This window comes from Piliocolobus tephrosceles, chromosome 11 (genome assembly GCF_002776525.5).
Source record: "Piliocolobus tephrosceles isolate RC106 chromosome 11, ASM277652v3, whole genome shotgun sequence".
In the NCBI taxonomy this organism is placed as follows: Eukaryota; Metazoa; Chordata; class Mammalia; order Primates; family Cercopithecidae; genus Piliocolobus; species Piliocolobus tephrosceles.
The window spans coordinates 28,627,435-28,651,572 of record NC_045444.1 but is presented as its reverse complement, the minus strand read 5'-3'; the positions used below and the strand labels follow the sequence as shown (position 1 = coordinate 28,651,572).

General features: G+C 35.6%; 1 protein-coding gene across 4 annotated transcripts in view; it reads right to left on the bottom strand.

Annotated features, from left to right (window-relative positions):
- KYNU (kynureninase) overlaps window positions 1-24,138 on the bottom strand; it is a 157,050-nt gene that overhangs the window by 21,901 nt on the left and 111,011 nt on the right. For 3 of the 4 annotated variants that reach the window (XM_026453891.2, XM_026453898.2, XM_026453892.2), the window contains 2 exons: window positions 13,960-14,058; window positions 13,134-13,207 (listed from right to left, as the gene is read on the bottom strand). In XM_026453891.2, the coding sequence (XP_026309676.1) occupies window positions 13,134-13,207; window positions 13,960-14,058 (173 nt within the window). Of the gene's footprint in view, window positions 1-9,098; window positions 10,302-13,133; window positions 13,208-13,959; window positions 14,059-24,138 lie in introns of those variants that run through there. The other variant, XM_023217498.3, reaches the window with a different exon arrangement.

Sequence of the window (24,138 nt, the reverse complement as noted above, 5' to 3'; positions counted from 1 at the left end):
GCCTCCCGGGTTCACGCCATTCTCCTGCCTCAGCCTCCCGAGTAGCTGGGACTACAGGCGCCAGCCACCTCGCCCGGCTAGCTTTTTGTATTTTTTAGTAGAGACGGGGTTTCACCATGTTAGCCAGGATGATCTGGAACTCCTGACCTCGTGATCCGCCCGTCTCCGCCTCCCAAAGTGCTGGGATTACAGGCTTGAGCCACCGCGCCTGGCCTCACCTTCTCTATTCTTTTAGAATCTCTATAAGCAGTTGCCTTTCTTCAAAATGCATGGTTCTAGACACTTGATTTAGTGAACTTAAATAAGCATATCACTCATCTGTTACAAGTTCAAGTCTTTACAAATAGAAATAAGGGCTGTTTAAAACCTTTTAAAAAGCAAATAAATGATTATTTCTAAAAAAACATTCAAACACGAAATACACTGCACAGAACCTAGGAGGTAGTTAAATTCATTTTAAGACCCATCACTTGGAACATAGGAAAGGTAAAATCCAGACACAAAAGAAATGCAATCTTAATGAAATCTTGGATTCTTAAAAAGCAAATATTCAAAAGCTAATGAAGTAAAATCAAAAACCACTGAATTAGTTTATAAGTAGCTATTATCACAACGGGCTCATAAATCATTCCTTAAAACTAAATGTGAACAATAACAATTAAAATACAATCTCCTTGTACTTGGACTAGAAATTCAAATGTTTTCTCATCAAAAACTAAAAAAATAAAAAAGGGAGTTAATTTACTAAGAATAGAGATATTAACAGAATTTGAGAGAAGGTGTTGGAAGAGATCCATTAAATAATAAAAGCAGAGATCTTAATATGCTGTGTGTTCTTGGAACATCATAAATTCCCAAAAAAGAGTTTCAAATAAATGTTGTCAAATGGAAAGCATCACTTATCATAAAGGCATCTTTGAAGCAAGATACTCAGATTCAGTAAGAGAAAGCCACTGGGGATCTAGTGAATATAATTTTGGATGTGAGGAATTATGAAATGAAATATCCAAACTCTCCTTGATCTCTTCAGCAAGTCTTTAATAGCAAAATGCTCAATATGAATTCATAAATATGCTGTTCATTAACTTATCCTTACCTCTCACCTCAACCTCACCAAAACTAAACAACAACAAAAATCTGTTTCTCAGCTTATGTTAAAGAACAATTTCCCCTTTGGCACAAAAGCAAAAATATAATGAAATTAGTTCACAATCTTTCTTAAGAACATACATTTTCATAGAAGGCTGTTGTCATAAGTTTATTTAATTTGGCAACTTATTACTGTACATTTAATAATTTAAGTTTGTGTTCAGGAAAGCGAACATTCTTTTTCCTCTTCTCTCTCTTCCTAAAGGCTATAACTTAAAATGAAATATAATTGTCCTACTGTTTTCTTGGCTTTAAAAAAAAAATGTGATGATCAGACAAATTGTCATAGCATTGTAAAAACATGGAACATGCTGGGTACGGCATGATTGTTTATTCTAAAAATAAACAAAGTCTGTAATAGCAACTTGGGATAAATTAGAATGTCTGTCATCCTAGCATCTTCTATAACCTAATCTAAAGTATATTACTTGTTTTCTTCATTTAATAATCAGGGTTAATAGAATCAAAAGTTCCACAAAGCTTGTTTTGTTTAGAGAACAATTGGAGATTTATCCATTTAAATAACTTTGATATAGGCTTAATTTTCATAGTGAAAACTTTAGCAACTGAAGTTTAAGAAATATATACATAGTACTCTTTCATACTTGAGAAAAGGAAAAAGATAAGAATGTTACAGCAAATTTGTTATCAAGTTGTCTGAACTGACTGTACTTTATTGCATGCGTTTATTACAGAAAGGATGGAACAGGAGGGTCACTGAAGTTATTGATATAGCCAGTGATGCACAGATTTCCATCAAGCTGGTTTTAGTTTCTGAGCTATCACTGCCGGCAGTTCACTCAATTCTGATGCTTCATTTTAATCACTTGAGAATGACAGCATTCAAACACTGGAAGAGAATCTTCCAGAGATCACTGGGGTTTATTTATTTTTTCCACAGGCAAACCAAGACTTAGAGAGGTGAAGAGACCTGAATTTGTAATCTTGTGCCACATGAACAATCAGTGGCTCCCGTTTGTCTTTAAAATAATATCAAAATTTCTTAGTTGGAACATAAGGATCTTAACATTCTGGCCCCTGACTGGCATGTGTGGAAAATCACCCTGCCCAGCAAGGCTACCCAGAGTTACTGCCTGTTCCCTTTCAGTCTGACTGAAAGGGGATTTCTCCAGTTAGCTTACATTTCATCTTTGTAAGGTTCTCCCAACATCTCTCTTCTTTCACTGCCCACACTGAATGGTAAGCTCAGGACAGTGGGGGCTCATTCATGCCCATATACCCAATGCTTTGAATACAGCCCTGTCTATAGTAAATGCTCAAGAAATAGACCAGCGTGGGTAACACAATGAGACTCCGTCTCTACGAAATAAAATTTTCAAACTTTGAAAATGTCATAATTCTTTCATAATGTTCAATATACATACTTTTTCTAATGAATAGGTATAGACTTTCTGCTTTTCCTTTTGATTGTTCCAAGCTCTATTCGTCTATCATCAGTCAAAATGTTTCTTCTGGCCTCCACTAACAATCTTTTTTAGCCAATCCAATCTAATTTGGATGGCCTACTACAAAAAGTATGAGCTTGACCATACTACTATTCTGTCTTCAAGGAAGTAAGGTCAGTTTGATAGGATTTGGCCATGATGGCATGGGTTCGTAAGTACCCTAGTCAAGATCTTCAGCCATGTTCCCACAGTAGGGCATTAATGTTGCTAGACTACCATGTGTAGTGAGAAGAAAGGCTTAGGAAACAGAGACACATTTGGTACAATGCGAGCAGATATTCAAGTTCAGGAATAAGAGTAGTTCAGGCACATATAGAGAACACAGAACTAGTGTCTATAAAATAGCGATCAGACAAAACAGTAGATATGCATCGAAACAAGTGGGCAAAACAACTCAAAACAAAAAACAATGAGAGAAGGAGCAAACAGAGTCTAAATATAGGCAGTTGGTAATCAGCACAGTGGTAGGAAAAACAAAAGTATGGCCAAGTGACAAAAGCAGATTCAAAGGTACTAATGACAAAGAAAAAGTGTTGAAAACTGAGAAAGTGGATTGCTTCAGCTCATAAACTGTACATTCACCCCTTGATGCCAGCAACTGGTCCCCAAGCATGCCCATTAGAAGGCTTGGCATGGCATGACATTAAGCAGGTATAATATTGCTAACATACTCTTAGTGTAAAAAGATCTCTATCAATTCCTAGTTTTCTAAAATATTCATCTAATCCCAATTGTTCTGCTTTGTTCGAAGTTAGCTGATTTAATGGTATTCTAGACAGTAGTTTTAGGATGTATCATAAAATTCAGCTCCATTCTTTTTCTTCTCATTTGTCCACCCATCTGTAAATATTAGTGCTTCACTTGGTTCTGTTACATATTCAACTACCTCTTCAAATCTTACTCTGTAAGAGGCTTGTTCTAATATGTCCAATAAGCTAACAGTATGATAAGCATAGTCATAAAAAAGCACTTCCAGAAATGATAAATTTTAGTTAATAAAAATTGTTTTCTGAAGTTTCAGAGTAGGTTGTTCTTACAAGAGCTAAGTCAATACTTTTTGGCATGAGACTATTATTAACAAAAAGGCCTTTGAACATTTTCTGAATATACTTTTCTGAAATATCTTATGATTTTGAAATATTGGCAAAATAATCCTTTGAGTTAATACCGATGCTCCAAGCCCAAGAACAGAAAGTTTTCTAGATTTAGGACTTTAGAAAGAACTAGTTGAATTTTGTTCATCAATGTTGATTAAAAATTCATGAAGGATTTTAAAGTTGTCTGTAGCTAGTTTTCATGGATATATTTGGTCTTCATAGAAGCATATGGAAATGCATATTTAATTTGACAGTATTTTGCAAATCATACCCGCTTCAGAATAATTTGCAAAGTAGAAATGCTTCCATATGCTAGAAGATGGTTTGTCTATTATGCTGAGAGTAAAGAAAGAATCATATATTCAGCAACAAAAATTTAAAAAATACTTTCTTGGGCACTGTAGATTATGAAAGTAAAGAAAGATTAACAGGACAATGTCCCAGGACTCAAAGAATTTAGAATTAAGGTTTCAATCTATAATAAACTTATTAAGCAACCATATCAGACATGCTAAAATGAATTTTCATAGGGATCATTGGGCCCTTAACAAACATAGTGTCACATGGTTATTTTCTGCCTAAATTGCCATGGCTTGTGCCAAATCTTCTTAAATCCTGACCAAAGCTGATTGGAGCAGGGATTGATATGGGAGCCAAAGCAAGCTATCTACAGATGAGTTGTTCATTAGGACAATAGATGCTATCTGGACAAAAGAATTCCCACCCAATCAAATTCTCTCCTCTTGAAGAGCAAAACAGGTGAACATAGAGAATATGGATCACGTGGTTCAGAAGTTTGTTGTGAGTAATATATTCCAAGTATTCTTGTGTAGACTGTGAAGTTAGCCTGCCCCACTGTTGGAAGTACCAGGACCTGGTACTTAGTCTGTGTTGCCGAGGCAGCTCGCGATGCAGCTTCACACAGCATGGATTATTAAAACAAACTTCCATCCTGCCTGCTTGGAAATCATAAAAAGCCAGATGGATACATGTATGTTCTAAACAAGAACACATGAAAATGTAGCAATAGCTCTTCACAGTTAATAGTAAGAAAAAAAATAAAGCCCCTGCAGATTTCAAAGGTTACTTTAGGGATAAAACTTGAAGTAATTAAAACAAGAGCTGAAGCTCTTTGACAAGTTTTACTTTTTATGCCTGAAAGGTTCATTGACCCTATATATCTTCAGAGACACCGGACTGCAGTTCTAGAGCAGAAAATAAATGTTTGGGTTTCAAAGGACTTCAGTGTTCTCAAATTAATGATTATTTCATCATTATCTGAGAGTAGTGATTTACAAGCAAGAATAGCTTTAACGTATGGTTTTCTACTGATAATTACTATTTTGGCTTTCTTTAAGATCTAGGATTACTTTATCTCTGGAGTTAAAAAATACGGATTATTTACTGAATTTATTTTTAACTGTGCTTGTGCCTCAATGCATGTAAGTTATTTTTATGATCACAACTTAAATTCGCTACACAAGAAAATTATCTGAAGAATTTCACACAGTAAAAATTGTCAAGCCAGGAAGATTTTTTTTTAAATCCTTTAAAAATTATTGATCTAAAATGGTTTCTACATGAAAATAGGTTTAGGTTGTATGTCATGATTCCACAGATGAGTTTTCTTCAAGTGGTGTGTCTACTTCTGGGTCCCTTACAGTTACCATTTGAGGACTAAGACTGATGACAGGTGTAACCCACTTCATGAATGTGTTCCCAGAGCGAAGGGAGAGCTTAAAGCAATCACAATTTTACCACTGTTTATAATGGCTAAAATATTGTCGAAAGATAAAGAACAATTTTATGATAATGAGGCAGGCTTTAAAATGTTAAGTCAATAACTCCAATTCCATAAAAATTCTAGTGAGGAGAATAAAAAGGAAAAGATCACTTAGCATATTCCTTTAAGAAATGCCATTTAAGTAATTCTTTCTTCTTTTTTATATCCCCTTAAATTTATGGAACTTATGAGGTGAATCTCTCTCACAGGCAACAATTTTAGTTTTCAATGTAACAGAGTAAATTTATTCACTTAGTTAGTATTGCATTACATTTTACAGAAGATTCCTGTCTGTAAGTTTCCCCACCTCCTTGCTCAAGTTCTTCCCAAGCAGCTCTGAGTCAGTCTGCTATACCTCCGCTGCCCCTATGGCAAAAGCAGTCTGAGAATTCACCCAGTAATTAATCAGAGGCTGCCTTATGGTACATATTCTAAGCTTGGGTTTCCTGTGACTTAAATCACTTATTTAACTAGTTAAAAGATACCTCTCCAAACTAATTATAACATTTTAAAATCACAGGCAATAGCCTATATTTATTTTCACCTATGAAAGCTTTTGGCACAAAAATATTGGTTGTTTATGTTTGTTCATGTCTCCTTAATAAACTCAGGATCATTCTCTTTACATGAGAAAGTGAAGATTATCTTAGAAAGATACCTATGTGAGATAAAATGCAAGTTTTATCATATTTAGTTTCCGAGATAGAAAGATGTGTGTGTGTGTATACACACACATACAGACATATCCAAAGTCCTTATTATCTGAAGACAAATGAACATATGAAAAAAACACTTAAATAAATCAATTTTAAAGTCAATGGCAGAAGGTTTGACAGAGGTGCTATCGTAAAATGTAGAGCTTAAAATTTAATATGTGATTTGAAAAAATATAGATTAGGCCAGGCGTGGTGGCTCAAGCCTGTAATCCCAGCACTTTGGGAGGCCGAGACGGGCGGATCACGAGGTCAGGGGATCGAGACCATCCTGGCTAACATGGTGAAACCCCGTCTCTACTAAAAAATACAAAAAACTAGCCGGGCGAGGTGGCGGGCGCCTGTAGTCCCAGCTACTCGGGAGGCTGAGGCAGGAGAATGGCATAAACCTGGGAGGCGGAGCTTGCAGTGAGCTGAGATCCGGTCACTGCACTCCAGCCCGGGTGACAGAGCGAGACTCTGTCTCAAAAAAAAAAAAAAAAAAAAAGAGAAAGAAAAAATATAGATTAAAATTATAATATTCTAATAATTAAGAATAAGGATAAGTCATGTTGATTTTTTAGTATATTTCTTGACAAAATGATATGGTAGCAAAATATCATCCCTTTTATAGTATACTTAACTTTCTCCGCATGTCCTTAAAGATAACTTTTACAAAGATTTGTGAGGCATTCATCATTTCTCTTGAATGCTTGATATTCCAGTTATTTCCTTTTTAAGTACATTATCAAATGTCCTCCACTTCACCTGTTAACTGCTTTGACATAGTCTCATTGGCAGAGATTTTGTGATTTAGGAGTGTTCCCAATTCACTTGCATCATGACATCCTGAATCTCCCTTGAAAAATCTTACTTTACAATCATTTTCATTATGTTTTCACTGTATTGTCTGATATTTATGACACTATATAATCAGCAAGAGACTAAGACTTTGTAGAGTAATTCATAGAAATAGATGCTACTACAACTTGGAGAATGATGTTCAGGTAAGGACTAATTTTACAAGTGGGAAGTTTATTAGTGAATATTTTCCTTATATCTCTGGGGACTGAGACCATTTTTGAATAATGACAAACTCTTGCAATTTGCAATCAGATGAAAATAAGGGCTAAAAAGTATGCAAGTGGTAAAGCAGGAAATGAAAGTTTGTTTCTTCAACACCAGTTGTGCATTGTTGAAATAATTCTGGACGAAATACTTTTGGGCAAGAGGATTAAGGACTGAGGTTTTGAGAGAATCAATGAAAAGGTGAAAAAGTAAACCTTTTAAAATACAGAAGAGTTCTCACATCCATGGGAGCAGAAGCAAAAGAAAATGGTACCACATAAGCTTAGAGATGTGGGAGGCAAATACTAAAGACAAAGGAGATAGCCAATTACATATGGCTGAGAGGCCAAGAAGTTGTAGCTGAAAAGTCATCCATTTAACACTGGCTAAATACATGCTAAATAAGCAGAATAGGTGCCTCAGAAGGCCGAGGTCATACTTCAACTGCAGATTCTAAAAAAACTCACTGAGAAATCTATTGGTACTAGTCTATATCATTTGAAAGCATCAGAAGTGTTGTGAAGTCACACATCTTGCTACTGCGACCTATACGTCCTGTTGTCTCAAACTTTGCACAAGAAGGCCTTATTCTGGTACTAGATAGGGACTTGATAAGTAGTAATTCAGAAGGGATCATTAGGAAACTAAAACAGGATTTAAAATATAGATAAGTTTCGGGCTACGGCATTCTCAACCATTGCCTGGAAAAGCATATGGAATTGAAATATATAAGTCAGTATTCCCCAGAACAAATGTGCAAAAGATGATCTCTTCATACAATGCTGATTGCACAGTTGGGACAAGCATGGTATAAAGTTATAATTCTTTAAGTCTTTTTGCTGACATTTCTGGATGTTTATTTTTATTCTTTCTGGAACTTTCCTGGGAATTGTTTGATGCATATTCTTTGTCTAATGTTGTTGCCAAATAATAACAACTTGTATTCCTTAACCACGCACTGAAGTCAGCCAGCCTTTTCAGCTGGTTGTTTTTTACCAGCAAATTACTCGTTACAATAAAGGAGATGATTCAAGCCCTTAATAAAGCCTTTAAAATGTCATCACTGTTTAAAACTTTCAATCAAATACCTCTAGCTGATTACGGAAATGTGTTGGCATAATTTAACATTCAAGCATTTTTATCAAAATTGTCAGTCGGCCCCATTCTTGCCCATTCAAAAAAGCTCAGAAGAAAAGTATTTTAGGAGAATCTAATACAATGGGCGCGTGTGGGAGGTTTGCTACGCCAGCATGAAATGTGAGGAACAGCAGGTTTTCAAAATGTATGATTTCACTGGCTAACATAAAAAAGTAAATGATAGACGGAATCTTCGTACCTCATATTATCCACTCCTGTTTTCATAGTAGACTCTCTATTAACAAAAAAAGAGGGAGGTGGTATCTTAAATCTCAACGTATGGGCTCTTACAGAAGAATCCCTTTAAAGAATTCACAAATCTTTGAATCCCCTAAAGTTAAAAGATTAAATAGTCCTCTAAAGTGTGCCATGAGGGTTAACATTTGTAACTTTTTTAAAAATTCAAAATTTACAATGTTATTTAAGCATGTTTTTTAGCGAAATATTTCAGATTGTCAAATTTGTACAATTAAGAGTAGTTCCCTTCATATTTCAGAGCAATAATTAACTGTTAGACTGAATTAAAGTCTACCTTGAAGTGGGGCAAAAACATCCAAGAAGCCATTTATTCATGACTCAGTCCTAATTTATTGTACAGTCAAAGTTCAAATATGACATTGCAATGAGCAAAGGTAATAATGAACTAGGAAAAGGTTAAATTCTAGGTGAGAATAACAGCTTGAATTATGATGCTTAATGCAGTGGGTTGACTCTGGCCTCTAATTTACTCATTCTCTTTGTGAGCAAAGGGCTCTTGGAATAGCCTTAGGTCATAGGTTTTGAACAATGTCCAAAATGCATATTTAAACAAAGAGGGAAGTGAAATCTTTTGGTACAGATGCAATTTGCTGTTTGCTAATGGAAACGTCACATAAAGGACTATTTCAAAATTGTATACCAAATATTAGACTTCTAGAATGCAATGTTATATATCCGGGGATACACTCTCTATACGAGGCAGGTCACCCATGCTTATAATTCCTGTCTTAGCTCAGCCTTTATGAACTGTTAAGCTTTCTGTTTAACCAAGCACCAAGAATGGTCCCTCAGCCTTCCTTCCAATTTTCATCATATTCTACCTCTTTATTGAAGGCTTAAACTGCACAATTATTGCACTATCAATATATAGTCAAATTATCAAAAAGAATAACACATAATTCAAACATATATACTTTAAAGTACTTGTTAAAGAGTGAACGAGTGGACCAGAAGAAATGTTATTTGGATATTATTTATTTGAAATAACATGTTTAGCCACTAGATGTCACCCTTTTTAAGCAACAAAGACTACTTCACAAAGCATGACATCAAGAGCAGTTACATTCGTTCCACTGTATTTGATGTTCTCCATATGGTTCTCGGCTACATACTGAATACTTTAACAGTGAAAAACTGTTGGTCTCTCTAAAGCTCTAAGAGAACAGAAAAGTAAGATGACAGAAGGCTTATTAAACATAGTTAAATTGGCTAATCTTGGAGCACTAACAACTGAAATATAATTATTAATGGGCAAATAGAGTCAGTAGTCCTACTGACTCTAAAGTTTACTCAAAGTTTAAATTGGATTTGACCTTGGAACTATAAATATTATTCACAAGAAAACTGCCTCTCCCCATCTTCACAATATTTTATGTATGGAACATTGTTGTAACATCTGCACAATTACCCTTATTTGAGCAGCGTGATACTGTAGGCTTTTGGATCTTTTCTTTGTTTATCACTCTTCTCACAGGTGGTATTTGATTTTCAGATGAATAAAAAAGTAAAACACACTAAGGTACACAAAGTTAAGTTTCAGCAAAACATTTCTTTTCTTATCAGGGACAATGAAGTGATGACTGGAAAATACCTTGTCCTTGACTTGTCCAAATCTGCTGCATTCCATTCCTAATTAAAGAGCTCCGGTCTCCTAATACAAATTAAGTACAATATAAGATACTTGGTACGGAATAGAGAGCCAACGCTAGAAGCTGACAGCAATGAAATTAGTCACTGACATCACTTAAAAAGAAGCTTTAGGAGTGTGAGAAAACAATAAACAGAAAAACAACCAAAGTTTTCCTTAACGTGGCCTTTGTGAGTCAAGCCTAATTTAAGTCCCATAAATTTCCATAGCTAAATCGTTAAAAATGCAACAACAGCTAATAACATATAGTTTTCCAGAAAAGTTAAAGGCAAGGTTCTCCTATACATACAAAATAAACAGCCACGAAAGATCTCATTCAACCCACAAAATAGTGGAGGAATCAGTAAGATGGTAGGAAGCCCAGAATTCTTTCTTATAGCATATAAGAGAGATTACATTTCCAAGGAATGGAGATTACATTGTACAGTTCGCTCATCAAAGGTCTGCTAAAATAAACTTGTTGATAGTTACAAACTAATGTCCTACAAAGTCACAAACCATAAACTTTGAGGTTATATTTTCTGCTTAAGAGAAATGATCTCCACTGGGCAAAAGTCTCCATGTTACCATGCAAATTCACAGTGAGACAACAAAGTACTTAGGGGTCAGTACTAAATAATTACCAAACAATACTTGGGCTAGGGTGTTACAGAATGCCACCCATCTTTTTCCTGTATATTTTAAATTTTGGATATTTTTTTTTCATATAACCTCACACCTATTGATCACATATAATGCTGTATTAGTCCATTCTCTCACTGCTACAAACAACTGCCTGAGACTAGGTGATTTATAAAGAAAAGAGGTTTAATTTGTTGACCGTTCTGCAGGCTGTACAGGAAGCATGACTGGGAAGGCCTCAGGAAACTTACAATCATGGCGGAGGGCGGAGGGCGGAGGGCGGAAGGCGGAGGGCGGAGTGGGAAGCAGGCACATCTTTCATGGCCAGAGCAGGAGGCAGACAGACAAGGAGAAGGTGCTACACACTTTTAAACAACCGTATCTCATAAGAACTCATCATCATGAGAACAGCAAGGGAGAAGGCTTCATTGTCGCATCACCTCCCACCAGGCCCCTGCTCCAACATTGGTGATTACAATTCTACTTGAGATTTGGGTGGGGACACACATCCAAACCATATTAAATGCTTAAATGGCTACACTTAGTATTTTACATACATCATCTCATTTTATTCTCACAATAACTGCTTATAGGTAGGAGCCGATACTACCTCAGCTCAGAGACCAGAACACTGAACAATCATAGAAGATTCTCCAGGTGACAGATCACCAAGAAACCAAGTTGAACTGTGAACCTGGTCTGCCTAGATGGTCTTTCTCCCAGGAGCATAGACTTAACATAGATTTAAACACTGTCTAGAAGATTTTGAAATTCCACAAAATGAGGCATATGTGAGGACAACACAACCCCTTTGCCCTTGTTCCTTGTCCACAGTGAGAGAAACCTCAGGTGCAAGACCTGTGCATGCTAGGAGGTCAAAGCTTAACTCTGAACACTGACATTCTCTAGAATTTGTGTATATTACTTCTTCCCCCCGACCACCCCTTCCACCTCAGCACTGGCTTACCCTTTGGGTTGATATAATACATCAGATCTTCTATTTCAATTTAAATAAATGGTGAGTGAGAAATGGCCAGGGTTATGAGTCATGATACAAAAGCAAGCAATATCTTATGTACTGTCTATGTGGAAAACATAGTATTCTTATTTATTTGCTTTTCAATCTTCTCAGAGATGTTGGGACATGGAGGGAAATATAATGTAGTGATAATGATGTTCAAGTAAGATGTCTGCTTGACTTAATATCTGTCTAAAGTAAATGTTGTCTTAAGTTTAAAACCTTAAAACCTTGAAAAAAATGTAGACACAATGAAAGAAACTATAGAAAATCATCTTAAATTCCTAGGATTTATATGCATAGAACTTCAGAAATGTGAGGTGCTCCAAACTCTATTACCAATTCAGCCTCAATTCTTGTAAAGATTATACCACTCAGCCAGTGGCTGAGAAAATTCAGAAAACTAATCAAACATTATTACATTATCTATTAGGAGTCTAGACAGTCTCCTCATCACACATACTCCAATACAACAACTATGAAAAGGGATTTTTTTTTCTTCCCAGCATATTATTTCTTTATCTCCATACCAGAAAAAAAGTAAAAGGAACACTTATGAGTTCCTCGGTCAAATAAAAATGTGTAAGTTTGTTGGTGTATTACATTTGCATTTATACTTGCTCTAAAATATGAAGAGTTCTATAAAACGGAAAAGTATTACTTTTTATGTAGTCAGTCTGTTGTTCAGTGTTCAGTGCTTCCTCGGGTTTCATGGATTATAAAGTCTTTTAGGACAGAAGATATACCCTACAAGCTATCATGTAACATTTATAGCTTTAAAGGTAGATGTAATTTTAATAATAACATGCCACATTTAAGGCTCTATTAGGCACAGCTCTGGTTGCCTTTGATTTATTCATCAATGTGAGGAATCTGAAATTTTCTAAAGTCTGATTTTTGAAAAAAAATATTCAAGTGGTCTCTTTGCATTAAACCATCTGCTCTACATGATTGCAGTGACTCGTTTTTAGCACTGAAGCTTCCCTTTTTGATTAAATTTCTTGTTCAACCAATTGAATTCTTTGGAAAGCATTTATTTCAAATGAAGTATATTGTTGTTAGCAGAGTAGGAAAATCATTACAATCCAATCCTAATTCCTATTGGATAGCATCTTAGAGAACTCATGTAAATTTAACATATGTTAAGGCAAATTAATTTGTGCATCCCCAAAGAATTATCTGAAGATGGTACTCACGCAGGTTTAATCGTATGGGCATGCTTTTCATGAACAAAGGCACCAGCAATTCCTCCTGCTCCTGCATTTAGATACTAGATTGAAAATAAATTAAATTATGTGGGTTTACTTGAATATGTGACAAAACTAAACAATATAGTCATTTGAATTTTTTAATTGAAACCACAACTTTTGACCAGTTCAAAATGTGTGATTATTTGATAAAACAGAAGCTTGGGTCACCTTCTTCAAAGAAAAACAAATAGAAACTAGGTTGAGAATAAATGACTGTTACTTATATGGGGCAATTTTGCTCCATCTGTTAGAAAGCAGTTTTACTGAGGTCTGGCTTCAAAATTCATACATTTAAATTATTTTGTCCTAAAATATTGTAATAATAATAAAAGTATATTTTTAAAACAAGTAAATTGTAATTGGTTTTATTTTCATGCTCCCTGTCAAACTGTTTTCAAATATGAATTCTAAGTTGATTCTCTAAAAATTATCTTTGTATATGCAGAAATTTCACAACTTATCAATAAAAAAAACTAAGGAGATTATCAATTTGAATTAAGTGTAGGGCTTTTTCTCCAGAACCTCCTGACTTTTTCATAGCAGCCTAGGAATTGGAAGAATTAATTTCTCTATATTGATGGAAATACTAGAATTAAATTACTTACCACACTATTCCATCATATAACTCTATTAACTAAAATCAGAAAATATAATAATAAAAGAAATAGGCAAAGCAACTGAAATCTTTAAAATTGGCCCAAAGATCCAGTTTCTCCTTCAGAATAAGGTCAATGTGAAAAAAAGGGATGCAAATGTATTAACTTGTTTGTACCTTGTAGGAACACCAGCAGGCAAAATCAACTCCCCAGTCATGTAAATAGAGTTCAACATTTCCAACTGCATGTGCTAGATCAAAGCCAACGTAACAACCCTAGGGAAGAACATAATAATAAGTTTTAAATTTGCTTAATGATTAGAAATAATAAGTACAAATATCTTTAAGAAAATATTTGACAAACTTCTGTACCATAAATTATGGTTTGTTCTTTGATGCAATGGTTCACAAAGTATGATCCACAATTCCCAGGACTCTTTCAGAAGGCCCACCAGATCAAAGCAATTGTCATAATGCTAAGACATTCTTTGCCTTTTTCACTGGATTGACACTTGCATTGATAATGCAAAATCAGTGATGGGTAAAACAGCTGCCACCTACATCAGCAGGAGCCAAGGCAGTGGCACCAAACTGTACTAGTAGTCATTACATTGGTCCCAGCCTTTCACCTGGGGGCATGGGAAAGTTTCACATGAAAATCTCCTTGTGAAAACTGTAAAAATGGTCAATTTTCATTAAATCTCAACATCTTAATTCTTATATTTTTAATGTTGAATGTGGGAAGTACACATAAAACCCTTGACCACATTCTGAAGTAGGATGGCTATGTTAAAGCAATGTTATTTATGCAATTATTTGAGTGGCAAGCTGAACCTGCCACTTTTATATCATGGACAACCATTTCTGCACAAAAGAGCAGTTGACAAATGGTGATAATTCACATGTGTGATGTATTTAACAGATATTCTTTTGAAAATGGAGTGTCGCTTCAATAAAACAACTTATAATATTTGCTGCCAATGATAAAATTAGAGTTTCCAGGGGAAATTAGAATATTGAAAAACTTGTACCACTTCCATGAGTATGACTAGCTCCCATTATTGAGATAATTCTGATGAACATAGTAGTAATACATATTTTTAAAATATTATATAATTAAATATGTCAATATTTGGAAAATACACATAATTCAATGAACCAATATTTTCTGAATGGCCAATGCTTGGTATTACATATTGTGCATTGATAAAGGATCTGTTCGAAATGCAAGTTCAGTCAATGGATTTTTATATAATAAATACAGAAAATTCAGTGATTCAGTTTCAAATTCCATACCAGAACTCCTGAAAAGTTCTCACTTGTCAAATTCTGATGTAATATCAAAGAATACACAAAATTAACTGAAAGACTATTCAACCACTCCTGCCTTTTCTGATTACATATCTCCATGAGTACCTATTTTCTTTGTAAGATTCAAAAAGAGAAAAAGAGAGATTGAACACAGGTATAAAAAACCAGTTGTCTTCTGTTAACTCAGGTGTTAATAAGATTTGCCAAATATAAACAATGCTACTGGTTTTTAAATAAAACATAGTTTGTATAATAATATTTTGCTTATGTTAATATGTAATGCATTTGTTGTTATTCTAAAACAAATAAATACATTTTAAATTTCTGTTCTAACTGCAAATACAGTAAATATAGATATAGAACCAATGTCAAATCTCCTAAGATCCTCAGCAGTTTTTAAGAGTGTAAAACGTTTCCCTTTCTAAAAAGTTTCTGAACTGTTGCTTTAGTGTATCCTAGTAATCTGAGTCAATAGTTTTCTTGTTTAGCATTTAACCCCACATCATGTGCATATTTAATCAGTTCAAGTATACGCACTGTTATCAATTGTATCAATGGTTCAGCTTCTCTGCCCTCTCTTGCACCCATGTTACCGAATAAGTTCTAGTTCCTCCCACTGTGGGTAAGGTGTAAGTCTCAGCCACTAGGATCAGCCATGTGACTTGTTTTGACCAACAGAATGTTAGCACATGTAATAAAAACACTCTCAGAAAAGTACTCGAGTGACTAAGCTTGCTCTCTCTTGCTCTCTGCTATCTCTATGAGGACTTGCTTGGGCCAAATTGCTGGCCCAGATGGAAGATAAAAGAAATGTGGAGTACAATAATCCTCACCTGAACTCAATCTGGATCAGCTGCTCCTCCATGCCCTCCTCACCCCTTGCAGTTTGCCACAGAAACATGAGTGAGCTCAGCTGAGACTAGCAGAACCCATTCAGCCGAGTCCTACTTTGATGCTCTGACACCAAGGTGATCCATAAATCAATGGTTATTGTTTTAAGACAACAAGTTTCAAGATGATTTGTTACATAGCTTTTTAAGGGAAGAGTGAATTGATATACTCAGCCCCCAGAAACCAAGACATCCTTTACTTGGTCTTAGGAATTACAGCTGCCATTCCTCTTAAAGAGTACAAGATACCAAAGGATCACAAGATGGAGATTTGGATCAGTTACTGCTTGAGTTCTTTTAGTTCTCATGTTAGAATAAGGATAACAATCCTTGCTTAATTCTATTTGGTAAGCAAATATGCATACTTTGATACAATACAGATCCTCAATGTGAGCCAGCTGTTTTATATGGTGCTTAATTTTTAAAAAGAATTCGTATCCAATAATAAAGAGGAAGAATGACGTTGTTTGGAAGAGAATTTCAACTTTTAATGTTAACTCTACTGCCTCCTTCATACACATTGACTTTGTACCCTAAGAGTTTCTTCTGATCTGATTCCATTCTGTCTTAGTTGTTTACTTGTCATGAGGTTTTAAGTGTTTTGTTTGTCTGCCTAGTGCAATTCACAATGTTAAAAAGCAAGTCTCTGTTTCCACTAAATTCCCAGAAGCACAAACTGGAACAATGAATACATATTATCCGAATTGTACCCAAGTAGGAGGTTTCTAATTTAATTGCTGATGATCAAAGTAATTTAACTTACTGCATATCAAAATGTTGAAATGCTTACTGAGAAAATACAAAGATTCTTTCCACATTAAGAAAACTTTGTACATGAACATGAATTTAAAAACTGATGGCTAAATGCAGATAATAGAACTTTGCAAAACATTTTACCTCTGGGTTTGTGTATGATTGGTTTACCGCGTGTAGTTTACCATGTGTATGATTAGTTTACCACGTGCACATACTTGCTCCAAACTAGATTTTTTTGAACACTGAAGGCACACAACTCTCAATGGAATTAAAGTTTTTGAAGTAAATACTTGAATACATTTTAGAAGTGTTCTAACACCACCTAAGAAAAAAATAACCCCAAATTACAGATACAGGTGTTTTCCCTAGAGAAGAGACATGCAAACTATAGTCTGTTTCTGTAAATTTAGTTTTGGATCACAGCCAGTCTCATTTGTTTAAATATTGTCCATGGCTGCTTTTTTGCTACAGCAGCAGAAATGAGTTGTTGCATCAGGGACCATATGGCCCACAAAGCCTAAAATATTTGCTACTTAGTTCTATACAGAAAAATGTGCTTACTTCTACCCTATAGCGTTGGTTTGCATAAAGAAACTTCAATATACTGAAAAGTTAATTAATTGAAAACCTCATTCACTATAATATGACTGGAGATAGTATCTCACAAAAGGACAATATACCAGCACAAAAGAATTGAATTTTGAGGGAGGAAGGGAGATTAATTTATTCTTTGTTTCTAACACAAAAAAATGAGCAACACATACCATAAAAATAAGACAAGTGCTCCATTGTCATCAAAGTTTAAGGAGTAATAGGACACGAATACAATTAATCTTCATCAAAACTTAGAAGTCATTAAGTCATCAAAACCTAAGTTTGCAGACTAATGTTTAGCTTCAATAGACATGCACACAACCCCCCCCCCCCCACACACACACACATTTATTTGTTTATATTTTAAGATAATACTGAAATTTTATATGGGGAACTTATAATACTGAACTTATATAACTTATAATACTGAAATTCCATATGGGGAAAAAAAGTTAATTATTCTGAATTTGAAACCCTCTTTTCTTCTCATCAACATTTCCAATTAAAGCAACTTTTGGGAAGCAATTTTTACAGTTCAGATTTTCATAATTTGTTTTTACAACTCAATTTTTCTAAGAAAACTCAAGAAATAGAAAAGACAGCACTTTAGTAATCAATTACTTATAAAGAACAGCACATTGAAGAAACCGCAAAACTTGACATACAATATCCCATTATTAAAATCCCTGTGGCCACATTTGTGGTACCACGTTGAAAAAATCAAGTACGGCTTCTACACTATGTTTAATGCATTTGTAATTATTTCCCCATTGGTTGGTAGACTATAAATTATTAAAATATAAAATGTATTGGGAAAACAACTGGATGATACAAACGTATCACTGCAAAGTGATTTCACAAAAGTGTCACTAGATGGCAGCATCTTAAACATTAAAAAAATCGAAAGGTTCTCCAAAACCTCTCTACAGTCATCCAGTTAGATATTTTCATTGTTTTGCCTCATGTAGGTAACATGATATGCACAGGTGAAAGCATACACTCTATACTTGAGTACCTACTTTATGCAATTTTTCAATAAAAATCAAGTATTTTTCAACACATTTTATTTAAAATTACCCACAGTTGCTCACACTCATGTTGACCCAATCACATTCATACTGACACAGCTCACACTCATATTGACACAACCAGCACAGCATTGTTCAGTCACTATGCCACCTTACTTTATAGTCAATCCAAAACTTGCAATCATTTTCAGGCCATTATGATTATTTCCAGCCTTTCTCCAATAAACATTATAAATCATACGTTTGATGATAAGACTCGCTGTCTTTGTTTACAGAGCCCCCATTAATTTCACAATGCAACTCATAGTCCTTGGTATGGTTATCAGAGGTGTTTGAACCAAAGCAACTCCATCTTGGGTAGGGACTGGGTAAAATAAGGCTGAGACCTGCTGGGCTGCATTCCCAGTAAGTTAGGCATTCTGAGTCACAGGATGAGGCAGGAGGTCAGCACAAGATACAGGTCATAAAGACCTTGCTGATAAAACTGGTTGCAGTAAGGAAGCTGACCAAAACTCACCAAAACCAAGATGATGACAAGAGTGACCTCTGGTCATCCTCACTGCTCATTAGAAGCTAATTACTAGCATTATAAGCTAATTATAAGCTAATGTATTAGCATGCTAAAAGACACTCCCACCAATGCTATGACAGTTTACAAATGCCGTGAAAACATCAGGAAGTTATCCTATATGGTCTAAAAAGGGGAGGAACCCTCAGTTCTGGGAATTGCCCACCCCCTTTCCAGAAAACTCATGTATAATCCACACCTTGTTTAGTATATAACAAGAAATATAATAAACATAAAAATGGGCAACCAGCAGCCCTCGGGGCTGCTCTGCCTATGGAGTAGACATTCTTTTATTCTTTTAGTTCCTTAATAAACTGCTTTCACTTTACTTTATGGACTCACCTTGAATCTTTTCTTGTGAGCAATCCAAGAACCCTTTCTTGGGGTCTCTTGGACTGGGAACCCTTTTCTGGTGACAGAGCTATTTATTTTGTATTTTTTAAGTTTTTGTAGAGACGAGTTCTCACTACATTGCTCAGGCTGGTCTTGAACTCCTGGGCTCAAGCCATCCTTATGCCTCGGCCTCCCAATGTGCTCGTATTGCAGGTGTAAACCACCACACCCAGCCCTCCTGGGTATGATTAAAGACTTGTATGATCTGCTAGTGCCCCTTGATCAGATGCCCCATATAGACCTCTCTTATTTTACATAAACTTTTCCCTTTCCTGGGGATGTGCTTTCTCTCCTCCATTTGCCTAGCAAGCTCAGATTTTGATCACCAGATAACTCTGAGAGAAGATTATTTTGCCATCTCTCTCTTCTATCTTATTCTATAGCCCTGTTTGTATATCTCTCTTGTAACAATTTTCCAATCTTACTAGACAGAAAGAAGACCTTTCACACAATATGAACTCAAATAATTGTTGAATAAATAAATGAATGAACAAATAATAAGGTATTACAAAAGTCAATAGCTATTCTCTAAAGTGATGTTAAATTTATAAGAATACTATTTGAGGGATTCTGTTTCTGATGCAATTTTATTGCATGTGCTATTTATTCAGACATGACATCTTTTAGAATGAAGTATCTTGGACAAAATAGTAGTTGAGAATATGTTCAAAATCATTCTCAATTAACAAGAAATATCATGTGTCCTTGCCATCTTCACTAATACAAAACTAAAAATTTTTCTAATTAGTGAAATAATATGATACATAGGGCCTGTGCTGAAATTTCCAGGAGAAAACTAGCTCACTCTATCCTAACTTTGATTAATTGCCTATTTATTAAAATGAAATATAAAATGGTAAAGCTGAATTATTTTCCTAGTAGCATTAAAGCTCTGATGGCTTTATGGATTGATTTGGTAACAAATTGATTTTGGACTATTGTTATTATTATTATTCAGTTTATTCCTTTTTCACCAAGATTAAATCCTATGAATTGTGAAGACTCTTAATAATTAGCAAATTTGGTATGAAAAAAGTACTTATACAAGATAAGATATTTGTCGCTATACCCAGGGCTGATATATAGATGGTATGCACTGATATGCTCTTATTAATTATTAAAATAATAACATAGTTAAGGTACATAAAAAGTCTTTGTCCTAAGCCACCTGAATAACCAACCATGGCTGCAGCCCTTGTGTTCCATGATGGAAGAGTGTCTGCGAATATCAGCCTGTGAATGTTCACTGCTAGGGACTAGCCCAGAGCCCAGTGGATGAGACAATGCCTTTGCCAGCGCCACTATCATCATGGTGGGTGAATTCCACGTGACTATCAGTACCTTCTAATAGGCTAATGATGGATACTACCTGGTATTAACATGGAGTGTGACCTTCTTTGTGACTGTGGGAAATGCAGCTTCTATACCGTACCAATCAGATATCTGAATATCATTCCTTGCTTGATGCAAAAGTAATAAGAAACAATCCAAGAACTACAGTGCTATAAATTTGGACAATATTACTTTTTAAAAAGTATAATGGGAAGTTTGAGGAAAATGAACAAAAAACAAAATGATATAGGGAGATGTGTGTCTGGGTGTGTGTGCGCACATGCTGGTCATATCTGTATGGAGGGTATGAATAAATGATTAGCAACAATAGGTTGGCTAGTTAACTCTGATACTGGAATTTCTCAAAGGAATTCCTAATTAGGGAGTTTTTGGCTAGTACTAGAGAAAGTTGGGAATGGAAAGGAGGAAGATGAAAGCTGGCAGGTTTTCTTTTGCCACAGTCTTGGAGCATTTAACTTTCCAGAATTCATTCAAGTGTTATGATTCAAAAGCACACTTAGGTGCTAAGTTATAAACAACAGTAAATATTTCTATAAGAGGGGCCTCCACTGTCTCTGTAAATGCCTCTTTTCAGAGTGAATTTCTATTCTGAAAGTTCTGCTTTTCATGCAGACTAAATTTGCCAAGACCTTCAAAAATTCTTCTCACTCTTTCTCTGGTTTTCCTTTCCTCCCAACTCTCTGGTTATGTGTAGGAACTAAGAATTATTTTGCATATTATGTTCATGCTGTACTTAAAGTCAATAAGTTCTATAGGTCACAATTCCTTTCCAAAATTATTTAATATAGCTATCTACTATTTTTATGCAACGTGTTAAGCTTCATTTATTTATATCACTATAGTATAGTTCAATGAGAATAGAAACTCTTCACTATTAAAACATGAAACAATAGAAAATGAAAACCAACACAAATAAAAAGGAAAAACACACAATCTTCAAGTGGAGCTTCAGTGAAATTTAGTAGAAATCACATTGCATGGCAACCAGAACCAAAGCTTACATTTTCTACAGGACAAAACCAGAATACTCTTTCAACTTATTTTAATCCTATGGCTCTTATAGATAATATAAGAGATCAAAAATGAATAATCAGTGTGTGTGTATATATATATATATATATATATATATGAGCTGAATTATTTTCCTAGTAGCATTAAAGCTCTGATGGCTTTATGGATTGATTTGTTAACAAATTGATTTTGGACTATTATTATTATTAATAATAACATATATTAACATATGTGTGTTATATATATAACATGTGTGTGTGTATGTATATACACACACACACACTATATATATATATATACATCCACACAAAATTCCATCCAGGAAGCTAGCCACCTGAAAATCAATTCTAAATGCTCACATTGTAGTTCAGCACCAAACAGGAACAGAAACAATAAAAATTCAGATGGTAGAAAATATTTGAGCCTCAATTGTGTAAACCACAGATAAAATTCTAAGGCCCCAAACCATCTGAATAGACCCCTCCTCTTGGCCAAGGGCATTCCAGAGTTAACCTGAGAAGCTAGTTCAAGCCATGATGGAAGAGGGGATGGACATTTCCCATTATGCTTTCCAACATTAACATCAACATAGACCATAAGTCTGATAAGAAATATTTATATTCTATTCCCTCTGAAGCCTGCTACTTGGAGGCTTCATCTGTGTGATAAAACCTCGGTGTCCACAGCCCCTTACTGGAACCCAGACATTCCTTTCTATTGATAATAACTCTTTCAACCAGTTACCAAAAACATTTTCAAATCTACCTATGACCTGGAAGCCCAGCCCTCTCCTCCCCAGGCTTTCAGCTTCGAGTTATCTTTCCCTTCCAGATGAAACCAATGTAAATCTGATACATCTTGACTAATGTATTAATTCTCCCTAAAATGTATAAAAGCAAGCTGTACCCTGACTGCCTTGGGCACATGTCCTCAGGAGCTCCTGAGGCTGTGTCATGGGTATGTTCTTAACCTTGGCAAGATAAACTCTCTAAATTGACTGGGACCTGTCTCAGATACTTTTGAGTTTACAACCTTCTGATAAATTACCTAAAATTAAGGTAATTTACCTAATGATTGATTTCAAATGTATCTTTTACCAAATATCTTAAAATATAAGTGCATAGAGAAGGTGATCATTACAAAGAATCTTTACACAACAAATAACTTGGAAAAACCCCAATGTCCTAGAGTTATTGAATGACTGTACTTATGTCAATATATACAAACAGAGAAGACAATAGGCCCTGGTAGAGACAACGCTTCTCCGTGCCACTCAGGTGGGCTAATGCTAGAGAACTGGATGCCATGAATATACTTGGAAGCTTCCAGAAAGGTTAACTGTGGAGTCCTGATAAGTAAGCAACAACAAAGAAGGGGCCCCAGGTGGAGGAGAACAATGAATAATTGTTCTGAGAAATGTTAATCACAAGTAACCTGTGGACACAGTGACCTCCTTCCACTCATAGCCCCAGCAGCATGGCTTCGGTCCGCATGTGGCCCCCTCCAGCACAACCGTGTAAAACTTCCCTCCACCCCTTGCCTCTCTGCAGACAGCCTCTTCTCTGTTGTAATGCCCATTGCTTTCTTGCAAGGTATCTTCGTACTTCCTCTAATAAATCTGCCTTTCTTTACCTGTGACTGTCTTGGTAAATTCCTTTACCACCCATGACGAACCCCAGCTAGTCGCACCTATGACATTAATTTGAAGATAAGAAATCCAATAAGGGAGTGTTCTGAATCAAAAACGGGGTATCATGAGAAAAGTGTGCACAGCAATCAAGGAACTCATTGAATTAAAAATGAGTATCTTTAACTTGGAATCAGAATGAAATTAGAATAAACATGTTTACATAGTGATTTAAAAACTCTGTTTTGGATTCAAGGATAAGCTAAACAGTGAAATGAATTCATCAAGATATATTCATTTGTTTATCAACTTGTGCAAATTAGGCTAACACAGATTAGAGAGATGGGAGAGCTCCCTGGACCCCTTCACAGGATCTGTGACATGGGTGTGGCTCACTTACTCAGCTGCTGTGCTCAAACCCCTTGTGGGAGGGGGAGCACACCGGTGAGTTGTGCCTGGGCCAGGGTGAGTGCTTTTGGGCTCCAGATCCATGGTAGCATCTAGGGGTTGTTATGCCCAGACCGTTTGTTCCCCAAAGAAGACCACCAGAGTCCAGAGTCAAAGCCAAGCGGCAAGGATCTTTATTGCAAGTTCGAACTTGGTCCCTCCGTTCCATAACATACAAGAGGGCCTCGAACAATGCGTGCGCTCGCTTTTTATAGCCCGATGAAAACAGGATATGTAAGGTTACAGAGAAACAAGGGAATTCTTTAGGTTACAGCATTACAATTGGTTCCCGTGCTTTCAGTACAAACGGTACTCTCCAGGTGGTGTTTGTACTGGGCCCTGGAAGTTTGGAATGTTTACACTGGGCCCTGGAAGTTT